At 41.0% G+C, this 19537-nt stretch overlaps 2 protein-coding genes across 2 annotated transcripts in view; one reads left to right on the forward strand and one right to left on the reverse strand.

Annotated features, from left to right (window-relative positions):
• T265_07076 (hypothetical protein) overlaps window positions 1-19537 on the forward strand; it is a gene marked incomplete at both ends in the record, with an annotated part of 29635 nt that overhangs the window by 7815 nt on the left and 2283 nt on the right. The gene's annotated exons all lie outside the window — the stretch shown is intronic.
• On the reverse strand, window positions 29-8080 carry T265_07075 (hypothetical protein; the record flags this gene model as incomplete). Its single annotated transcript, XM_009172513.1, has 8 exons — window positions 29-184; window positions 411-598; window positions 703-796; window positions 884-988; window positions 1075-1149; window positions 4924-5027; window positions 5202-5358; window positions 7973-8080. The coding sequence occupies 8 exons, from the start codon at window positions 8078-8080 to the stop codon at window positions 128-130; spliced, it is 888 nt and encodes a 295-aa protein (XP_009170777.1).

Consider the following 19537-nt stretch of genomic DNA (forward strand, 5'->3'; position numbering starts at 1 on the left):
CCGGAAATGCAATAAAGGACAGTAACGTAGGTCATCAGATCATGTTTGGGGTTAAAATCACGTTGACATTTAAAAGGGAAGTAATCACGTTCTGTGGATTTATGTGCGATACTGACCATCCGTTTGCTCAATCTTCACGCTTGCGTAAAACGATTATAATGACTCCAAAAGCGAAGCATATAAGCTGCACAGAAAGAAAAATTGAGAAAACATACAATATTTGGATTAATTATTTGGGTACAAAATGTATTCAATTTATAGTATGTGAGATTACTGAGGACGTGTGAAAATGGAATAAGCTGCGACCACTGTTAAAAATGCGCTCATAAGCATTTACCATCTATGAATATCTTTCGAGTTAACAAATTTCGATTAAAGAAGAAAACGAAAATCGTATTTGATGTACTCACTTCTATGCCAAGTGCTACCAGGGTGATGAGCACAAGAATGTCACACACTGTTTTTAGCTGGGCTTCCCAGCTTGATTTGCAGCCAACTGATATGTAGCTATTTTGATCGTTGAACGTTTTTGGACACTTGTTTATGGCGTTTTCTTGCTGCTCCAACATCATGCAACAAGCCACAGGGTATTCCAAGTCTGTTTCATGTAAAGGAAGATAAACAAAGTCAAACCATTTGAACCTTCTGTATTTGTGCAACAATTAGTATCACTCTATCCGACCATCAGGCATGAAAACATACCGGAGAACTGCTGGCCGTTATAGCTGTCTCTTCCTGAAAACTTTGCTTCCGGTAACTTAAAGTCACTTCCGTTGTTATAGCCACAGCATTTGCCCTACAATACATAATTTAAGTGGGGACAAAAATAGGTTTGTTGAAAAAAGACAGTTCCATAGGTATACGGGTATGAAATAATACTTACCACCTGCATTAGGATAGACGCAAAATTGCTATCAAAATCGCCGTAAACGATGGATACGTAGTTCATGATCGAATTTTTTAAGCGCTTATCTACAGCATCAAATATCTGAAGTAGAGGATAAGCGAAAAAATGTCAGAAAACACTTATTATTGGGTTAGGTTCGAATACGGGAGGAGAACCTGACTACTTACCAATGACGGCTTGGCAAAGTAAACGATGACAAATATGACGGTGGCTAAGAGTGCTGCCGCAGCTATGGCAACGTACTGGAATATGAATAAAAGCAAAATTACAAGTGATTTTCACAACACTATATACAGGATCTATGTATCATGTGTGTAGTTGTGTGAGCGTAACTGCAAACTATAAATAAATTTTGTGCATGACTACCAGGCTCTCTGGAAATGTTTGACAACATGTGTGCGGTGACAGAAATTTTACAGCCCAAATGTCCCATCGAATTGAGAGCATCTTTTGGTAATAAGGGGTCGGAAGATGTAACTTTGAGAAATGACAATTTTTTACCCAATGAATCTCCTGGCATTGGCATTTTTTGTTACTTATTACTTTTTTGTTACTTATATAAGTAGTAATAATGTCACAAAATTGGATCGTCGTTGACGATCTACTGAGAAATTGAAAGCAACAATATTGAATAAACAATGAACTTTTCTAGGTGTTTTCCGTTATCTGTTTTAAGCGTTTGAATTTATTTTTCGACTTTGTTCAACAAAGATCATCTAATATATTGTTAGATATAGCACCCATGCTCATTTTCTATCGGGTGATCTCTCAGCTAATATTGATTACAAAGCATACTGAGTTTAACTGGAATATGATAGCGGCTGACCAGGTTATCCCGTCCTTTGGTATGCCCTTTGCATCCACAAAATATAAGGACATAAAATCACTAAACACTCCAGTGCTATCCACAAAAAGGCACCCGGAGTTGTGGAGGGCTCTATATATGTTGGAAGTTGCATCCAATCCAGCTGCAATGTGACAGATGAAGCCTATGCACAAATCTGCGTGTCTCGGATTGCGCTCGCTTATATGAGTCACCTATGACGTCAAAGTTATATATCCCTGAATCTCACAGGACGTGCATATCAAGCTACGGTGCAGGCTGTTTCAATGTACAACTTGAGACGGCCTGTTCAGACAGAGGATCCGAAAAGTTATCAGGGGAAAGCCTAGAAGGAGGAGGGATAGAAGGCTAGAAGGAGATTACGAAAAGTCGGGATGCTGTCAGTGCAACTCACCCGGAATGGTGATCGCGCCACGGCGCCTGATTATATATTCTGCAAGATATAGCTTCCGATAGATTCTCACGATGTTCTCGTTGTCAGATTCTGTCCAGATTGTCTGAATGAATGTCTGGAGATGTGGGCACATTGGAATAACATTGTGATGGGCCGGCACTACGTCTATGTCCCTTTCCTTCGCAATTAGGCTTTCAAGGGAATTATGGTTGTGCGGCAGAAAAGCATCAGTTGTGACCACTCATGCTATACTTTTGACGATGATGAACTTACATTGCAAGTTTGTATGCAGTATACTGGTTACTTGAAGGAGATGTTTTTATATACCCAATTGAACAGCATTGTTTCCGGCCCTAATTTTAAGGCAGCTAGTGTGCAGTCACCCAATTGAGATTCGTTTCAGATAATCGAGATGTCAAAGGATTGCATAAAACCAGTGGACTTTACGACAGATGACGTCCATTCCGAATAAACTAAATATCCACTTCAACACCATACTACGTAAAAATAAGTCACGTATAGTGAGAAAACATGAGGATTTAGATTGTACAGTCATAAAAAATCCGATTTTACTTTATCAAACCACCAACACTTTCTTTCAGCCGCCGTCCAGATGAAATACACCCTACTAATAATTCTCATGGAAACCCTTCAGTAGCCCACAAAAGTTTTGCCCTCTTGGGGCTCATCAGATTGACATATCACGCTCTACTTGATCCCAAACGGGATGAAGTTTATTGACTACTCTCATTTTACGATGTCCGAGAGAGGAAGCCAGGAGCAGATATGGACTTGTGACATACTGTAGTACAACCATGAAAAAAAAATCTACCTAGTATTCCTAGGTATAACATTGCCAAAGTGGAGAATACCGGACGACTTTCGTTTATTTGTTAGCGTGGGTGGCCCGTCACAACTGAACCGCGTTCTAGAGTAATGGATAAAAGTCGTTGGACGGTGTTTGACAAAACTGGTAAATTGTGTTGGTTTTCGATCAATTAGCTGCATGCCACTCAAAATTAAACGTGAAAGAGAGCTTTTGATCCATCATTATTCCTAACCCAAGATTTCTCCCTCTAAAATGTTACTTTTTCAGCATTTTTTGTCATCTTGTTCTGGCTTTCATACAAAGGGGCGAAATTTCTTGTTTGGCGTGAACACACGTTCACCAGCAATGTAGGCTAATTGTACCTGCGCCCACTGTGCAGGCTCTTCAGCATCTCACTTCGTTACTTCATGCAACTCGTACCGTCGGTGGTAATCGGTCCATGGTATGCATATAGTGAATGCGCCCCGATTCCGATTTCCTCACTTAAGATTTAGGTGTTGAAAAGTAAGATATCCGCAATAAAATCTTATTGACCCTGCTGCTCAAAACGTCGCGCAGTAAAGTCAGTGTAATGAGCTAAAGAAATGAATCTTGAGTGCGGACACTAGGTAGCAGATGCAGGGGCTGATATGCAACCAGTTACTTAAATGGTGCCTGACTGATGGTGCCACATCGAAGATTTGCAGACAGTTACCTGATGTAGCAGACTGAAAAGTAAAACAAGAAAGCGCACAAGTGTGAACGTCCGCAAGTTATACTAAACATGAGCAGCCATATAGCGAAAGCCACCTCGTGGCTGCTACTGGCACATTAAGTCATATCAGGCTGCATGTAGACAGATTCACTGGTAATCAACTCACACAAACAAGTACTTTAGCTGACATGCTTTGGTGCATGGTGGCAGAGAGCGGTTTTAGTCCATTTGAGTAAATAGTAGACAAACGAACAATTAAACACATTTACTACCAGTCCCAGTTCAAGAGACTAGGTGAACGAGTTTGTTAGATATCGAATTAACTAACCACTTTGCGGGAGGGATCATGTGTATGTTGCATTTACATTCTCCGTGACGCCCGAAGTAAGCTAGCCATCGCTTCACGCCACAATCCTAGCTTTTCGGCTCAACTGATCAGGAGGGTACAATTCAGCCTACCAGTAAAATTTGGTTTGTTTGGTAAACACAGGATTATGTCTTACGGGTAAGTGGTTGGAGGAAGGAGGTAAACTGTCCGCAAGTTTCTTATTCAATTGGTGGTTCCGAGTTCCACGAATGTGATGTCTGCTCCTCATATTTTTCCCCTATCACTGCCTTCTGTGCTAGCTGTCCTAGTGACTCCAGCCATTTTGGCAGGCGTTTTAAATTTAGTCATGTCATCGATCCACTGTTTTTGTTTCGAGGTTAACTGTACCTTCGGGCAATTTTGTTGGGCCTTGTAATCACGTGATATCGCGTTTTCGCACCATTGTTTCCGGCTTCACAAAAAACTTGGAATAACTTCTTTTAGCCAGCCGAAATCAAATCCTAACAAACGATAAACTTGTTATGGCTGCCCACGGGTGTCAATGGCAGCGTAACGTCAACCGGATAACAGAAACATGACCTAATGACAATTTTCCCTCAGCCAAGGTTATATAGCTAGTCTGGCTGAATGCAGCAAGTTCCGCTTTCAGCCTGAAGAGGGAAATCACACTCACAAGGCTTTTCAACTGAGCCGTGTGAGTTGGAATGTATAAATCTAAGACCAGCCTCACTCAATTTGTATTCTTGCGGTGTTAATTGCACACGTGGCGATGAAGGGTACAACGGGACATCAGAGTTAAGAACTGAATGCTGAAAGTGAATGATGTAAGAGAAATACAGGTTAGACCAGAGATACTGAGAGCGTGCATAAAGTCCGTCGTGGTTTTACTGGTGATGTGCATTATTCCAGAGGCGAAATTCGACTTACCAATATAAAAATACATTTGATTCGGCAGCATAGTCCGACGAACGCCAAGATAGCAACAACGAGTGTCAAGATGCCCAAGATGAGGAGACCCCAAAACAAAGGTGCTAAAATCAAAATCAAAGTTACAGGTTGAAGATTAGAAGTTTTTTAGTTGAAGCGTGTGGGGGCACAGATGGTGTAGAAAACTATACACCTTTTAGAAGTTTGATCTGGACTGTTACACTGCGGACCACAAATACATACGAAGTGAAACCTAATTTATCGTTCACGTTACTTACATAACCGCTTCCAAAGCTCGCTCAAGGTTTCATGTAGAAATGTTATATCAACCTCGCCGTTATCAAGTTTTGCTGCAAGATCGCTGACCACCTTATCAATGATGGACTTGCTGAACAGAAGAAGACCAAACAGAATACCGAAGGCAAGGCCAACGAGCTGAAATTATCAGATTGACAAATAATAACATCAGTAGTGTTCATGTCGGAATAGCCATGATATTTCAAATGCGTGCGCATACTGGATTTAGAATGTAAGAAATGTTTGACACATCCAACCAGCCTCATTGTGTTATGGGTATTCAAAACATTACTGTGCCCAAACGTTGCAAGTGACAATAAATTTATTACTCAATCTGATCCTGTGTGCTTTGAGATACCAAGCAGTTGCATTCGTTATTATCTGCTGGGAGGCTACAGTACAGAGTTTTTGACAAAGACTGTCTCAAGAATAGACCGGGTGTCATTAACTACTTCAAACCGAAGAAGTAATAGGCCCTAAGTTCACGATAGAGCTGGACCTTAGCCTTGTGTGACCCACTGAGTTGTACTGTGGGATGTCTGAGAGATACTCACAGAGCCTCTCATACTAGATGAGTGAGTGGTTGGCGGACTACCCGACATGACATTCTGGTTCGCCAGTTTGATGGTCGGAACATGCATGGCGACTTATTATTAAAAAGTGAAATGAACTGATATTTCCGCTAAAACATTACTAACTAGTGGTCAGGCGTCTGAGCCATACGCATTGGTCCAGGAGTCTGATCAACTTCCCATCAGATCTGAGCACCCTGAAGGTGACCAAGTCCACATGCAACCTACACCGGAGGAGGAGCTGTCGATAACAACTATGCCCTTATTTTGCATAGCGTACTGTTGTCGAAAATCAGTGGTAATCAAAGTAATCGGTGCATAAAAGCTTCAGTTCTGGACAGACTATGCGGTAACCACTTAGGTCATTCAGTTTTCATGTAAAAGCGAGCTGACGGCAAATGCGAAATTATGCTTGTTCCAAAATTCAAGAAATTTTATATTGAATTTAGGCAAGACATCATGTTCTTTCGGTGCCTTGAAAATTTCATTCTGTAGTGAGGAGATTTCGTAATTTCAAATAATATTTCGTCTTTTAAATGTTGTCAATATATGTTAGAAAGATAAGAAGCATTGTAAGCCTACATATTGTTGCTGTTGTGTTCCTTTGAATGTGGTGTTTGAATCGCCTATTAGACCATCAGATCTGGCCTGCATGAGTGTTTCTCAAGTTTCCTTGATACGTATATGTTGGTCTCCACAAAGCCCAATCTTTTTCATTGAACTGCGCGGTTTTCTCCGTTTGGCAATTAGGGGGTTGAGGAGTCTTTGAGTAATTCTTTCATGCTATGCACACTTTTTTCCAGGAAGTACATCCAATTTACGCTACATATGTGTGCTGATACTTCCGAGACGAAACAAGTTCTGTGACAACGCTATGGCCTGAGAAATTCGAATGCAATAGACCCTGAAGTGTATCCCCACCCACTTGGTCTGTGATTCACAACAAAATTCAATATTTTGGGAACACCGCAGAAATGTTTGAGGATTGCTGTTTTATGGTTATATTTATGGTAAGATTAAGAGGCAACTTATATACTATCCCACGTATATGACCGGCGTTACTGGTTCAGCTGGTTACAAGTCGACTATTGGAATGATCCGGAATTTTTTCGACGGTTGGTGTGTTGATATCGCAGTATTGCATCTGGAATGTAACCGTTTATTCTGCGAACGTATTATTGTTCCCTTGCGCTACGCTGACACGTCTTTCTAAACAACACAAGGGTTCCGTAGTCAAAGAGATAAAATGGAGCCTTCTGTGTAGCCCTCCATGACAATCCAGCAGTTTGGACATCATTGCAGCTTGACCTAAATATCAACCTCAAAAGGCTGTATGAATGCCGTCAGTTACGCGGGAGCACTAACGGAGGGAAGCTGGGCGGAAAATATATATCTTAGCGACCTGAGAGGAACGAAGATATTCGGTGACATGAAGGTGTTATCCTTTTTTTGCAGCTATTAACGGAGGGAAGCTGGGCATGAAGGTGTTATCCTTTTTTTGCAGCTACTCCGTGCCACACCAACACTCAGTGAAACATGTGTAAGATTAATGTAGACTGTTCATCACAGACTGGTTCAAGGTCATTGTAACTGGTCTTGTAAGTGCATGCTTATTTCACTGCCGATCGGTTGCTTGTGGCCGGAGGGTTACGTGTTCAAACTAAAAGCCGAGAGATAACGGGATCAAAACTCGATGAAGTACCATAAGATGCCCATTGCCGATGATTTCCAATAAGGCTGCAACAGCTGTATAGTGCCTCGGATTTTCGGCATAAGATGATTCTACTTCTTAAACGAACTCTTCATAAGATAAATCTTAATAGATTATCACAAACCGTGTTTTGTCCACAGTGAATTATAAAACTGGGTGTGGTCAACCTTGTCTCGTTTAAATAAGGTTGATTTCTAGAGTTTCCTCTGGAGGAAACCAACATTCATATGTACCGTCAAAATTTTCGTGGTTTACTAATCACACAACGCAATCAGCAACTTCAACTGAACCACGCGCCCGTTTAAATAAGGTTGATTTCTAGAATTTCCCCTGGAGAAAATCAACATTCATATGTACCGTCAAAATTTCCGTGGTTTACTAATCACACAACGCAATCAAAGAGTTTGAAGCAATCAGCAACTTCAACTGAACCACGCGCAGATACGGATATATAGCCTCAACAACTTACCAGTGAAACAATGTTGATAATAATAAGGATGCATCCTAGCAATCCTTTGCACATGCTGAAACTGAAAGAAACAGAACTGCGTGCTTTACTGTCTTCCTGAATTAACATAATTCCTCAAGCCTTGCATGCAAAGAAACTTCCACCACTCTCAATAGACCTCAAGAATTACTCAAAATACATACAGTGTATACCGAAAATCAAACTACTCTCAGTCTCTAGGACCGTGTTGAATGTACAATATTTTGTATTCATTACTTTTCTTACACGTATGTCTGCACTGATTGCATAGGCTAAGTTCACGCTCTTTCCTTGTCGTTGACTGGTTTATCGATCACTGAGGATGTCGACATTGCGGCTTCAGCACATGTCTGGCAGGATTCTGAAAGCAATCAATTATATTATTTTGAACTTATGGAAAGTCACGAAATATGTACCAATAAACGTGTTTCAGCTGATTAATTGGCGCTAGTTAGCACCTTGACATCACTACCACAACATCAACCCCCAAGACAGTGTTTGAGACAGATCTAGAAAAGTATGAATAGATCTTGTTCTCAAAAAAATATTGATTGCTCTATACGCGTTCGTAAAAACTGCATGTTAGGTTTGTGGGTTAAAATCTACTGAAGCAAGAAACGTAAATCCACAAAAGAACGAAGCTGATATAAGTTCTTCGGGGTTTCGTCATTCTGTGGCCCGTTGTGAGCTGACAGGCCGAGGCAATTGGGTTCGGTGAAATATTCTGAAGCGCCGCATTATCGTTCCCAGTTTTCTCAAATAACAATGAAATAAAGTTAAACTGAGCGCGTCACATCATTCAGTCGTTATGCAAATAAGTGTTTTTCACATGTGTTAGGCTCGATTTGCTCAGTTCGTATTGTCTTTAACATCCCTGTTTCCCAAAAACGAGTATGAAATGCCGTGACTGGGTAACAGAGATTAACCTGGCATCTTTCTAAGAAAGTCAAACTGAGCATCTTACAGGGATGATCAGTGAGCTGGTTGATTTCCGGCAATTTGTAAAAGCAAACATCAAAGGTGAGCAGATTTCAATGATGGTGACGAGCCAACTGCACTGGTGCCTAAATGATAGATAATTGCGCTCGAGGTAGATTTCGGTGGGAAGCTTTCCCTAGTGCCTCTGGATTGAAGACAGACTGGAGCTCACTTCCACAAGTCTTTGTTCACTTGCGGCCAGTGATTTAACTCAAGCAACGAGGTAGATAATCCTTGTAGTGCTCTAAAAACGGCTTTTGCTAGTGTTTTGCTTATAATCACCCATTGACGTTCAACCTACACAAATTACCACCCACCAAAATCCCGGGCAGATTCGGCCGTATTTGAAAGGCGGCTGTGTTATTAAGTAAGTGTCCTAAAACTGCGATGGCTGTGCCTTTGGTCCCGTAGCAGCGCTACTGAGTTTAAAGGATTAGGGTGTGATACACTTGTCTCGATTGCAATGAGCTACCTCGATGTGAAAGTGCGCATGTATACAAGCAGAAGATACATCCGTATTGATTCCTTAACCGTTGCGTACAAAAAAGGGGCTGAAATAATCCACACCGGTGGCGGCGAAAGTGTGACAAGGTTCAACTCCGCAGGCTGACGAGGACGCCATCAACTGCTCAGCGACCTTGCTTTACACGATAAACACCTACGGACACGCCTTTTAATCGAGGCTACCCTTCAGTAACCCAAACGTTTTGACACATACCAGCTAGAAAGCCCGACTTGCCCATATGTCCTTCCTAATCATGGTTGTGTCCAATCGGGCAATTGTCACGGGATGTAGACAAAAAAGTATGCCGAGATGTCTACGGGATCGCAACAAACAACTATTTTGAAGCCAACCTGCTGAAAGACTTATTGCAATACTGAATATTCAGTTGCGCTCAGTTAATCAAGCCGCGGAGCGCTACGTGAGGGTACAAGCTTCGTTTCTTTGTGTGACCTTACGTGAAGGTAAAATTTCAATCGCGTCATCAATTTTGAGGGTCATTACAGTCTAGTCCATAATAAATGCTAGGTGAGCAGTTTGTAAAATGCCAATTCGTCTAAAACAATGGTGTTCAGAACGTAGGACACTTTGAATTTGTGACTTGGCAACGCATTTAATATTCAATTTTGGCCACGTGTTCCGGGCTTTGTAGAAAAGCTGGGCCATGTAACCAAACACCTAGAACGTCCTTACGGCTACCAGCGACTCCTTCATGATGCCTCAAACCACTGTCGTGACCAAGATTGGAGCAACTAAGACCTCTGCCACTGGAGTCTCTGACTCATCGAGGAGAGAAGATATCAGCCTCTTCCAGTTTCAGTCACGATCTCTTCTACCCTTATACCGAATATTTTTGGATATATTGGACCTATCCTTTTCTCGCTGCTCTCGTACCGGTATCCATTTATCGCTGACATCCTGTATCCTCTCTTCTGACCCAACGCTCTCACTTTGTTTATCGTCATCATCATCATGCATATCCTCCTCATTGTCATCAGCATCGTTCTGGCCGTCGTAACTGGTAGATTAATCCTTCTTCACAGCATCCTCAGATTTATCTGTTCCAGTTTTTTATTGAGAATGGACGTCACCCAAAAACTGGTCATCTTTGTCCTCCTCTCCAGAACCAAGTTGAGGGGAAACCTTAGAATTTCGGATGTTTTGAGCATTGTTTGGCTAACTTTATTTTTTAGTATTGAATTTTTTGTGCGGATTTCTATAAAGAACGGAGTTCAAAAGTGTCGTCAACCCTTCAATGTTGTACACTTCCGGAGAGTTGCCTGAGAAAAGAGAACAGACGGAGACTCAACAGCTGAAGGCCTATCGAAAGCATCGTCATGTCTCAGTTCAAATTGGTTTTTGACGCTCCGAATAAGCCTTAACCAAGCCGCATTCCGAAGCATCGAATGGTAAACTCCTGATCAGGTAGCCTAATTTTACGTAGTGTAACACAGTGAATGTAATTGCAGTAATGACTGAGTAGAATCCGAAAAGAAAAAAATTAACGAGCTGACTTCGACGTTCGTTTTCCAAAAGTTTTTGTGAAACTGGTTGGCAACACCGAGAAAACTGAAAGTAACATTTTTAAGATCAAAAATTTTGGAACGCCCGTTAAAATGGGTGCTTTGGCTACCTTTGCTCCCACACAGCTTTGTTCAGAAGGTCCATCCGCTCGTTCATTTTGTCAACTAGTCGGTTAATTGCGCTTAGTTGAAAGGTTTCCATACACTCCCAAAATCTCATAGGATTGCCGTCAAACATATTTGTCTCTATTTCGGGCAAGTCGGCAGCAAGCGCCATGGCGTAGTAGTCAACCTATGGGCTTTCCGATTCGTGTGCAGCGGTTCGAATTCGGCTGCAACATCTATACGCAGACTTGTAGGAGGCCGCGAACATTGTGCTTCTCCTCGGTTGGGATTTTGCAATAGTTTACTCAATGTTCTGTCGACTGAATAAAAACCTTATTTTGCATTCGACCTTTTGTTGGCAGAGGACAGTATCCCAACCCAACAGCATCTGCTACCGCTAAAATAACCTCCATCTCAGTTCTATATCTCCTTCATCTCTATCGCGATTTCTTTCCCAAGGATCTTCTTTGCTAATCTAAGCTTGCAAGATTCTCCACCCGTATGCCTGCTGGGAAGAGTGTCGAGAAGACAGAGAAGGCGTAGGAGCCAGAGAGTTGTCAGAAATATTGTACGACAAACTGTGAACTGGCTTGCTGCTTCGTGTTTTGGTCATATTGGCTTCAGAAGTTCCAAACGTCCGCGATCCACGGTACACCTGAGTGTTGAGTATTTTTTATTTTTTCCTGCGATCAGTTGGACCACGAGTTATGTGCAAAAATCCAAAAAGACAAGTCATTCAAATAAAGGTTCATCAACAAATGCGGTACTATGAATAAAATAATAAAATAATAGTAAATAAAGGTACTATGAATAAAATAATAAAATAATAGAACTGTACAAACCTAAAATCGTTGGATTATGCCAGCTTCTATTTACCGGTTTAGGAACTGCTAATTCCAAACGGGATCCGAAAGTGCACGCCTACTCAGGTCAATGTGACCACAGGATAGCAAAATCCACGTGTTGATTTAACCAAGATGTGTGTTGATAAGGTCAAAGAGCGGCTTAGGTTAAGGTCGAAAACAAGAAAGGTGCTATGGGTGCAAAACGGAAACTACAAATGAGAGAATCACGCTGTACACAATAACATTAGAAAAAGCACCAACAGCATTAAGGTAGAAATACTGACGGGAAACCTAGGAAGAATTCAGAAATTTTTTTAAAACTATACACCTTAGAATGATACGATAGTTGTCTGACGCCGGCAAATCGTATGGTAACTTCGGATCGTTAGCAGGCTCAATCCGCAGAAAGTTGAAAACCCAAGTATCAGGTGGTCACCCAGCTATTGGAACATAATCCACTGGACTTACACAGCAACCCACCAATTATTTTTGTAACTTTGAGCATAAATCGTAATCGGCTGGAACTCAGTTTGCGTGCTCGGGAGACGCTAGTTTTTCCAGTTATATCAGTCACCTCTATCTGTGCTCAGCATGTAATCTCATATGTATCGTGCTGAGTGGTGAGTGTGACCACCTGAAATCCCTTCAGTGAATCCCAAGTCGAGGAAACAATTTTAAGGCTGTAGAATCGCCGTACACGCCAAACATATGACTTACGTTAAAGCACTGAAAAAATTCGAAACCACCGCGAATTTTGATGCTAATCTGGTGACTTTCATAAGGCGCGATTAATACACACACATATAGGTGGCTAATGCTAGTCAATACTCTGCTTGGTGCACTTATTATAATGAAACAACCACCCAACCTTTGATCTGAACTGTCATCCACGCATGTTGTGTGGTAGCCTGGGATAAGCGATGGTCGAGTAAACACTGGCGCATTTTCGGATCTGTAAATGTGGGTTCTAGTGCGAATCAAAACGTTCTTCTAATCAACAATCAACTGTGAATAATTTACTTTGTTTCAATCTTCCTGTTTACAAACACCCACACTAACTGTGGGCGTTTAGTCGTACACTGTAGGAGACGGCTTCAATCACTGTCGCATAAACCCACCGTTGATGAAAAATTGGCCCAAATGATGCCTAGATGGTTAGCTGATCGTTCATTTGATATATGAAAGTACACAAAGGTGATTCTGGTCTAATTAAAACGCGCTAGAGGAAGACCCGAACGAATGCAACTGACTCTGTCGTATAGGAGCTCTTTCAATGGAATGTGTCGCAAAGTGCTATCTCATCATAAATGAGAAATTCAGCTGGGTTCATTTGAGTCCCATTCTTAAAACCCACTTGGTGCACAAGTGCGGGTATTTGGCGAATTCCGTTCAATTTGAACATACGGTTGAAAAGGGAGGAACCGTGCCTACACAACAAGTTATGGAAAGTTTAGAGAAAACTGCTGCATGGTACGTGAATTACAAAACACGTATATACAACTCTGGGAAAAAGGACACATGATTGATTGGAAATACCGGAGTAAAATAGCGTCACGTTTCTTCGAAAATATTTCTCTTATTCTACTGGGGTATGCTGACACGCGGACATTATGATTAATAATCTCCCATCACAGTGAGCCTTAGCAGCCCAGCAAAAATACCATACGTTAAAAGGCAAAACATGCTGAAATGGCAGTCCGTAACAATTTCGTGGTATTTACGTTTCGAACCGTGCAGTTTGCACTAACTCTTCTAGATGAAGCCGTTAGGGCCCTCTTCACTGTTTCCGTAGGAAAACGGTAATGTCACACACTTCATTCTTTGTTTTCAAAACAACTAGGGGTGTCATCTTCTGATAGATGGTTCCGATACAACGTAATGAAGATGTCGTTTTTCCAATTCTTCTGTAAACTAAGTGAGCGAATGCTGAATGTATGGAAATAGTTATGAAAATCGCTTGTTGCGATAGCATGCATCATCCTATATACTGTCTTTCTGATGACTAGGCTGTGTACAATAACCTCAAAAATGAGTTTGAAATTTAGATTACCTTAATGGAATGCGTATTTGTATTCTTGGATTTTAAACAACAGTTTTAGGGGATACGGGATAACAGATAAATTTACTCAGCTAAATAATTAGTCGTTAGAAACCGGGTTTGAAAGATCGTCGTTGAATGACACTGACTAAGCCTTAAACCGGCGCTTTATTCGACCTCAAGAAGGCGGCTATAATGGCCTAGACATATATGTGCGCCGCAACCAGTTCCCAGGAGCGACCCATAAAAACTCATTGCGTTCTAACATCCGCAAATTGGAGCACATCGACTTATCACGAACCACATAGTTGTTGGTCGTATTTTAGATTGTGAAAGTTCGGAGGGGCTGCCATTATCCGAAACAATGGTACAACAAACATCAAGAAAATTTCTGGTCAGCGAGATTATGGTATTTTGTTTTAAAGACGCTTTATTGTCTATCGGACGCATTGGGCTAAGGGCAGCACTGCGATTTTAAGACCTGGCTATAAAAAAATCATTGGATAACACAAGACGGTTACGGATTAAAGGATATCAAGTAGCTATATATTATGAGTAGCAGGGAAAACATCGTGTTGCCTTTACTAGGCATAGGTTACGGTGACCAAATATATGAAAGGACATGCTGATGACCTGGAAATAATGTCCCGGAACTTTAAACAAGAGCCGATCGAATATCTGTGCAAACTAGTTTGCAACTTTTATTCTTGTCTTTTTGAAGTGGGGCTCATCAGATTCACAAAATGGATGTCATTTGAAGCGCGGTTAATATAATGTCAAAAAAGATCATGGATTCCCGGAGGGCTTGTTTATGTTGGCTAAACGTATTACGGAAGATGAAAGGTTCACGTTCTATTTCAGTATTCAGGGACAGCGGTACAAAGAAGCCACGTGATACGTTTTTCAAGGTTGAAGTCCTACGCAAAAGTGAAAACTGTCACGGATTTACTATAGCCTGCATCACGGATATTCTTCGATGCGTTTTGTTTGATGGGCTTGAAGCCAGTGTCGACAAAAAATAAACAGGGTGAAGTTAGCGACCAACACGACTCGAATTATAACGCTTAAGCTGCCTCGTTAATAACGTCGAAATACTCACTTCGGGCTCAAATGTCGAAACTCTATAATCCTAATTAATAGGTTCCAATCCCAAAGGCGTACACAACTACCCTCTATTGGGACCACTAGTACCTAGTTTTAAATTAGCGAAGGGTGAAACTTAGGTGTGTTCTGGCTACCATTCTGTTCATTCTTTACCTACATGTGATTTGCTCTTTTGCCCGGACGGCTATTCACTATCGTGCCGTTGGTATTCGGACTGAAGACAAATCAGACAAGTCAAAACGCCTATTATTCTTTTTGCGGATCATTTAACTGAGCTCTCGGGGGCAAGCCATTTTTTTCTGTGCCGGATTTTGGCCCAAATACACATATAGTCGGTTGTGGTGGAGGAGGGAGTTATGGACAAGGGGTATTGTGAAGATGACAAACACCAAGTGAAACTCACTGAGCACAATCCATTGCACCTTTAACTTAGGAGGACATTCACTTAAGCGCACAAAAGTCTACCTGGTTGCGTAAACTGAAAATGGGAAAAAAGCTGGAAAAACGAAATTTTGTTGGTGTACCAGTGAAATGCTCTTTCATAAAAGATAAAGAGGATAAAAGAGAATGTTCACTAAAATTCTTTGCACAAGTTGAATCATTGAGTGGTGATCAAAATAGAACGGAGCAAAGCATACTGCACGGTTACAACATCAGAACGTACAAGGAAAGCTTACGTGCCAGAGTAATAAGACGGTTAAAATTCATTGTTTGGGACAGAAAAAGCAACGAAGCTCATATACGCTTGCTAAAGTTGGTCCAGAAATAAAAGAAAATTGGAAAGGCCAGACTTGGGACACGACTGTCCCGTTCATTGTTGAGAATAACCTGACTGGATGCAACAGAGACTTCACTGGAACGAACACAAAAAACGGTAGTTGAACTAATACATCAAGAACGGGGCTAATATGTCGGGCTTGGAAGGCATTTACCATCACACAGTATCGTCGCAAGCCTCTATTTATGCAAATGTCAGCATGTATGCACACACTAGCAGACAGCCGCTTCAGAGGATCTATGCAGAACAAACTCGGCTGTTCATAGAGTGAAAAATGGAAAAATTATTAAGTAATCTCTGTCGAACTATAAATGGCTTGTAGTGAAACACGCCTTCCTCGGCTAACACATAAGTATTTTTAGGGCAAGTGTAATTTCAACAACAATCTTTCTGATATACCAGTCTTTCACCACATGTAATTTGTTCTGCTGACTCCAAATTTTACGTCGAATTTCTTGTTTCCACTGGGTTGTTTTCTACTAGCCCTTAATGTGTGAGATGTCTTGGTCGCCTCATCTCTTTGGCAGCCTACAAACCAATCTCGACGATGCATCCCAATAACTCTGATAGTCTCATGACATGCCGCGTTCAGTTGATGTTAATTTCCGGTTTTCGGTGGTTTGTGCAACTCGTTCATACTTGGTGCCAATATTTTGATTGGAAGGTAGATAGTGATGAACTTGTTGGAAAACTGGAGACAACAAGGAGGATCCTTACCCATGCAATTTCACACGAAATTGTAAGGGTTCTAAAACCTGGCGACACAGGGCCGAACAGGTTTTAGTTCAACTTCCACCTAGGTTGTTGAGCAGATATTCTTTGGTCACGCAGCTTAACCTCAATATTTTTTGACTACCTACTTGAAATAAGTAACCGGTTTTTAGGAAGCGAAATTTCGGCAAGTCATGCAGAACTTCTTTGTTGGAAGTCGGGCACCCAGACAACGTTTGTGCCAGGGACCAGACTATCAAAAAATAATTAATCAGGATGTAATATTTCCTGAGTGTTCGTGACGTTGTCTTCTAGTGCCAAGGAAAATAAAAGTTCGGAGCCGAGACTGGTCGAAACTGTCTCTTTCTTTAGCTTGCTTCTTTGACGTGAGTTTGCTCTTGTGTATCACACTAGCATCCACATTTTCATCAAATGCAATAATCCTCTACACGGTCTCAGTTTCAGAAGTTTCTTTCGCAATGGGATAAGGAAACTTTTTTGTACATTTCAATATGTAGTCTAGTACGGAGCAACAACCAAAACCAAAGATCGTTTTTGGGACAATTACTAAAATGCAGACAATTTTTAGTGACAGAGTGGATCTGTATGGTTCCACTTTCTTTTGACGGTTCGTTTGCTTTAAAGGAGAAAATTTACATTTAAGACCTAACAGCATGTTCAGTTGTTATACAGCCACGTGGTTTATTGAGGATTATCCTCCAAACGTGAACACATCGATCATAAATGTTTATGTGTGCCAGCTCTCTTTTGATCTTCTGTAAGTTATGCAAGCTAGTCTCAAACAAGGCTCTCCTCTTGAGGTGACAATCCTGTGGGGAAGAGAGACAGTTACTTATTTTTAGTTTGTGAGAACTCATTAGTCACGTATATTCTGAAATGCTTACAGATTTGAATCTAGTTACTCTGCTAGGAATGGCTGACAGGTTGAAGCTGTTCCAGCGACCCTCTGCAACAAGCCCAGTTATCGCTAAAACTCCAGGATAACGCATCCCAGCCACCAAAAACCGGTCAGCAGCAGACCATGCGAATACCGCGAGTTATTCTAAACTTTGGCTTAGTATAGAAGCAGTTGAATAGTCTGAACCGAAATATGAATTTTTCGCTCAATATGTCAAACAACTAAATAAAATCTGCAGTCGAATCCTACGATGAAATCAGATTCCTCGTTAAAGAAAACACTGCATCGGCGCACGGTGCACTCAGCGGTACCACCGCAACACATGATGTCAAGATCCAACTACATATACACTCCGCTTGAGGCCAGCCATAAAAAGTGCAACAAACTGAAAATAGAATTCGGCCTAAAAATCTGTGCAATTAAGACTACCTTGTTTTTGCTAAAAAATGGTTTATTTGTTGTATTAGGACTTTTCTATAGAAATTCTCTCCTGTATATGGATCGATTAGAAGTCGAGTAGTACTTACAGATGGTTCATTCATTTCTATTGGAAGCAACAAAAACAATCTATGAATGCCTTCAGGGAGACTGATTCTAAACAGTAATTGAAAATTTCATTTGAGGAGTCATCAAGTCGGAGCTAGTCAATACGTGACCAAGCGATTGGAGGATCAGTATTGCTGCATGCTGTATGAACTTGAGTTAATCACAATTCTGATTTGATACTCGTAGCCAGAGAGTTAGGTAGTCCCACAGCTATCCGGGAGGTCTTCTGTTCGATACTATTTGGAGTTTAATGGGAAACTCGCTGATGGCGATTTCCATCTATTTTCTTTCGCTTCTCAGTCTTTCATTATACATGGGCTTCATTTGTAGGACGAAATCTTAACTATAAAATGATTTTACTGAGAGAATTTAGGAAGGACTAAGAAATTTTCTTGTTATCAAGCATATGTGTGGATGAAGTGAGAACTGCAAGTTTTTCAACGAACGGTTTCATACGGTACAGAGCAAAACTTCGGTGAGAAACGACGATATGTATCTCTCTAGGGAAACACAATATCCAAGATTAAGATGTCTTGCATCGCTCCAGGTTTGACCTTAGAGGAAATCAGGGTTTTTTGGTGGCTAATGTCCAAAACACCATTGTGTGGGGATTTGAATAAACTGAAGGTATCATCAATCCATTCTCGGTGAGAAACAGTCGGTGGATTTGTAGTTTGTGACACCGGATAGATAATCTCTTTTATTTGTCCTCATTAATCCAGATGCACAGCTGATTTTAAATATAAAAAAGTGTTTACGGGTAGCTCAGCACACAACATAATAGTTCATTCGGTACAACATTTATTGATCTGATCATTCAAGTTTCACATCTGAAACTGTCCTTCAATAAGATAGCATGGTTCGAATCAATTAGGACCGAAAATGACCAACATATTACTGACAAGAAACAAGAGGAATGACAAATTATGCCACAGAAACGTATTTTAATATTCAAGAACATAATATTCCGGTTTTCTGTGAAGCGGTTGGTTTCACTCGAAACTCCATCTTGTTTGCTATTTCCATTGTGTGCATGTTTTACGTAAATGCTTTTAGTGGACCCATGATAAGTTCAAAGAATCGTCACTAAGGTGTAAAAAATAAGTAACAACATTGCGCATGCTCCTCAGGGGTAAAGTTTCCTGGGTTAATTAGCCAAAGGTATACCGTTTGTCTTAGAATCTTTTATCACGCAGAGATAAATGCCGAAATCTAAATGATGTGACAGCTTTGAATGAGTATTCGTGTGTGCTGCATTTCAAGGCTTTACAAGTCAGTTTCTTCAACGTTCCTACTTTAGACCAAGTTGATTGCCGGTTTCTTTAATTAGAGTAGAATGCACGAGCCGTAGAAAATTTCATCAGGCGGGTACAACGCTTATAACTAGTTCGATAACATTAGATGCCTATGAACACTACTTGCGCACATATTAATATAGAACTGGCCAAAAGTCGACTAGCAAGTTAAACATCCTGGGGGTTGAAAAGACCACCTTCAT

The sequence above is a fragment of the Opisthorchis viverrini genome (genome assembly GCF_000715545.1).
Source record: "Opisthorchis viverrini unplaced genomic scaffold opera_v5_156, whole genome shotgun sequence".
Taxonomy (NCBI): domain Eukaryota; kingdom Metazoa; phylum Platyhelminthes; class Trematoda; order Opisthorchiida; family Opisthorchiidae; genus Opisthorchis; species Opisthorchis viverrini.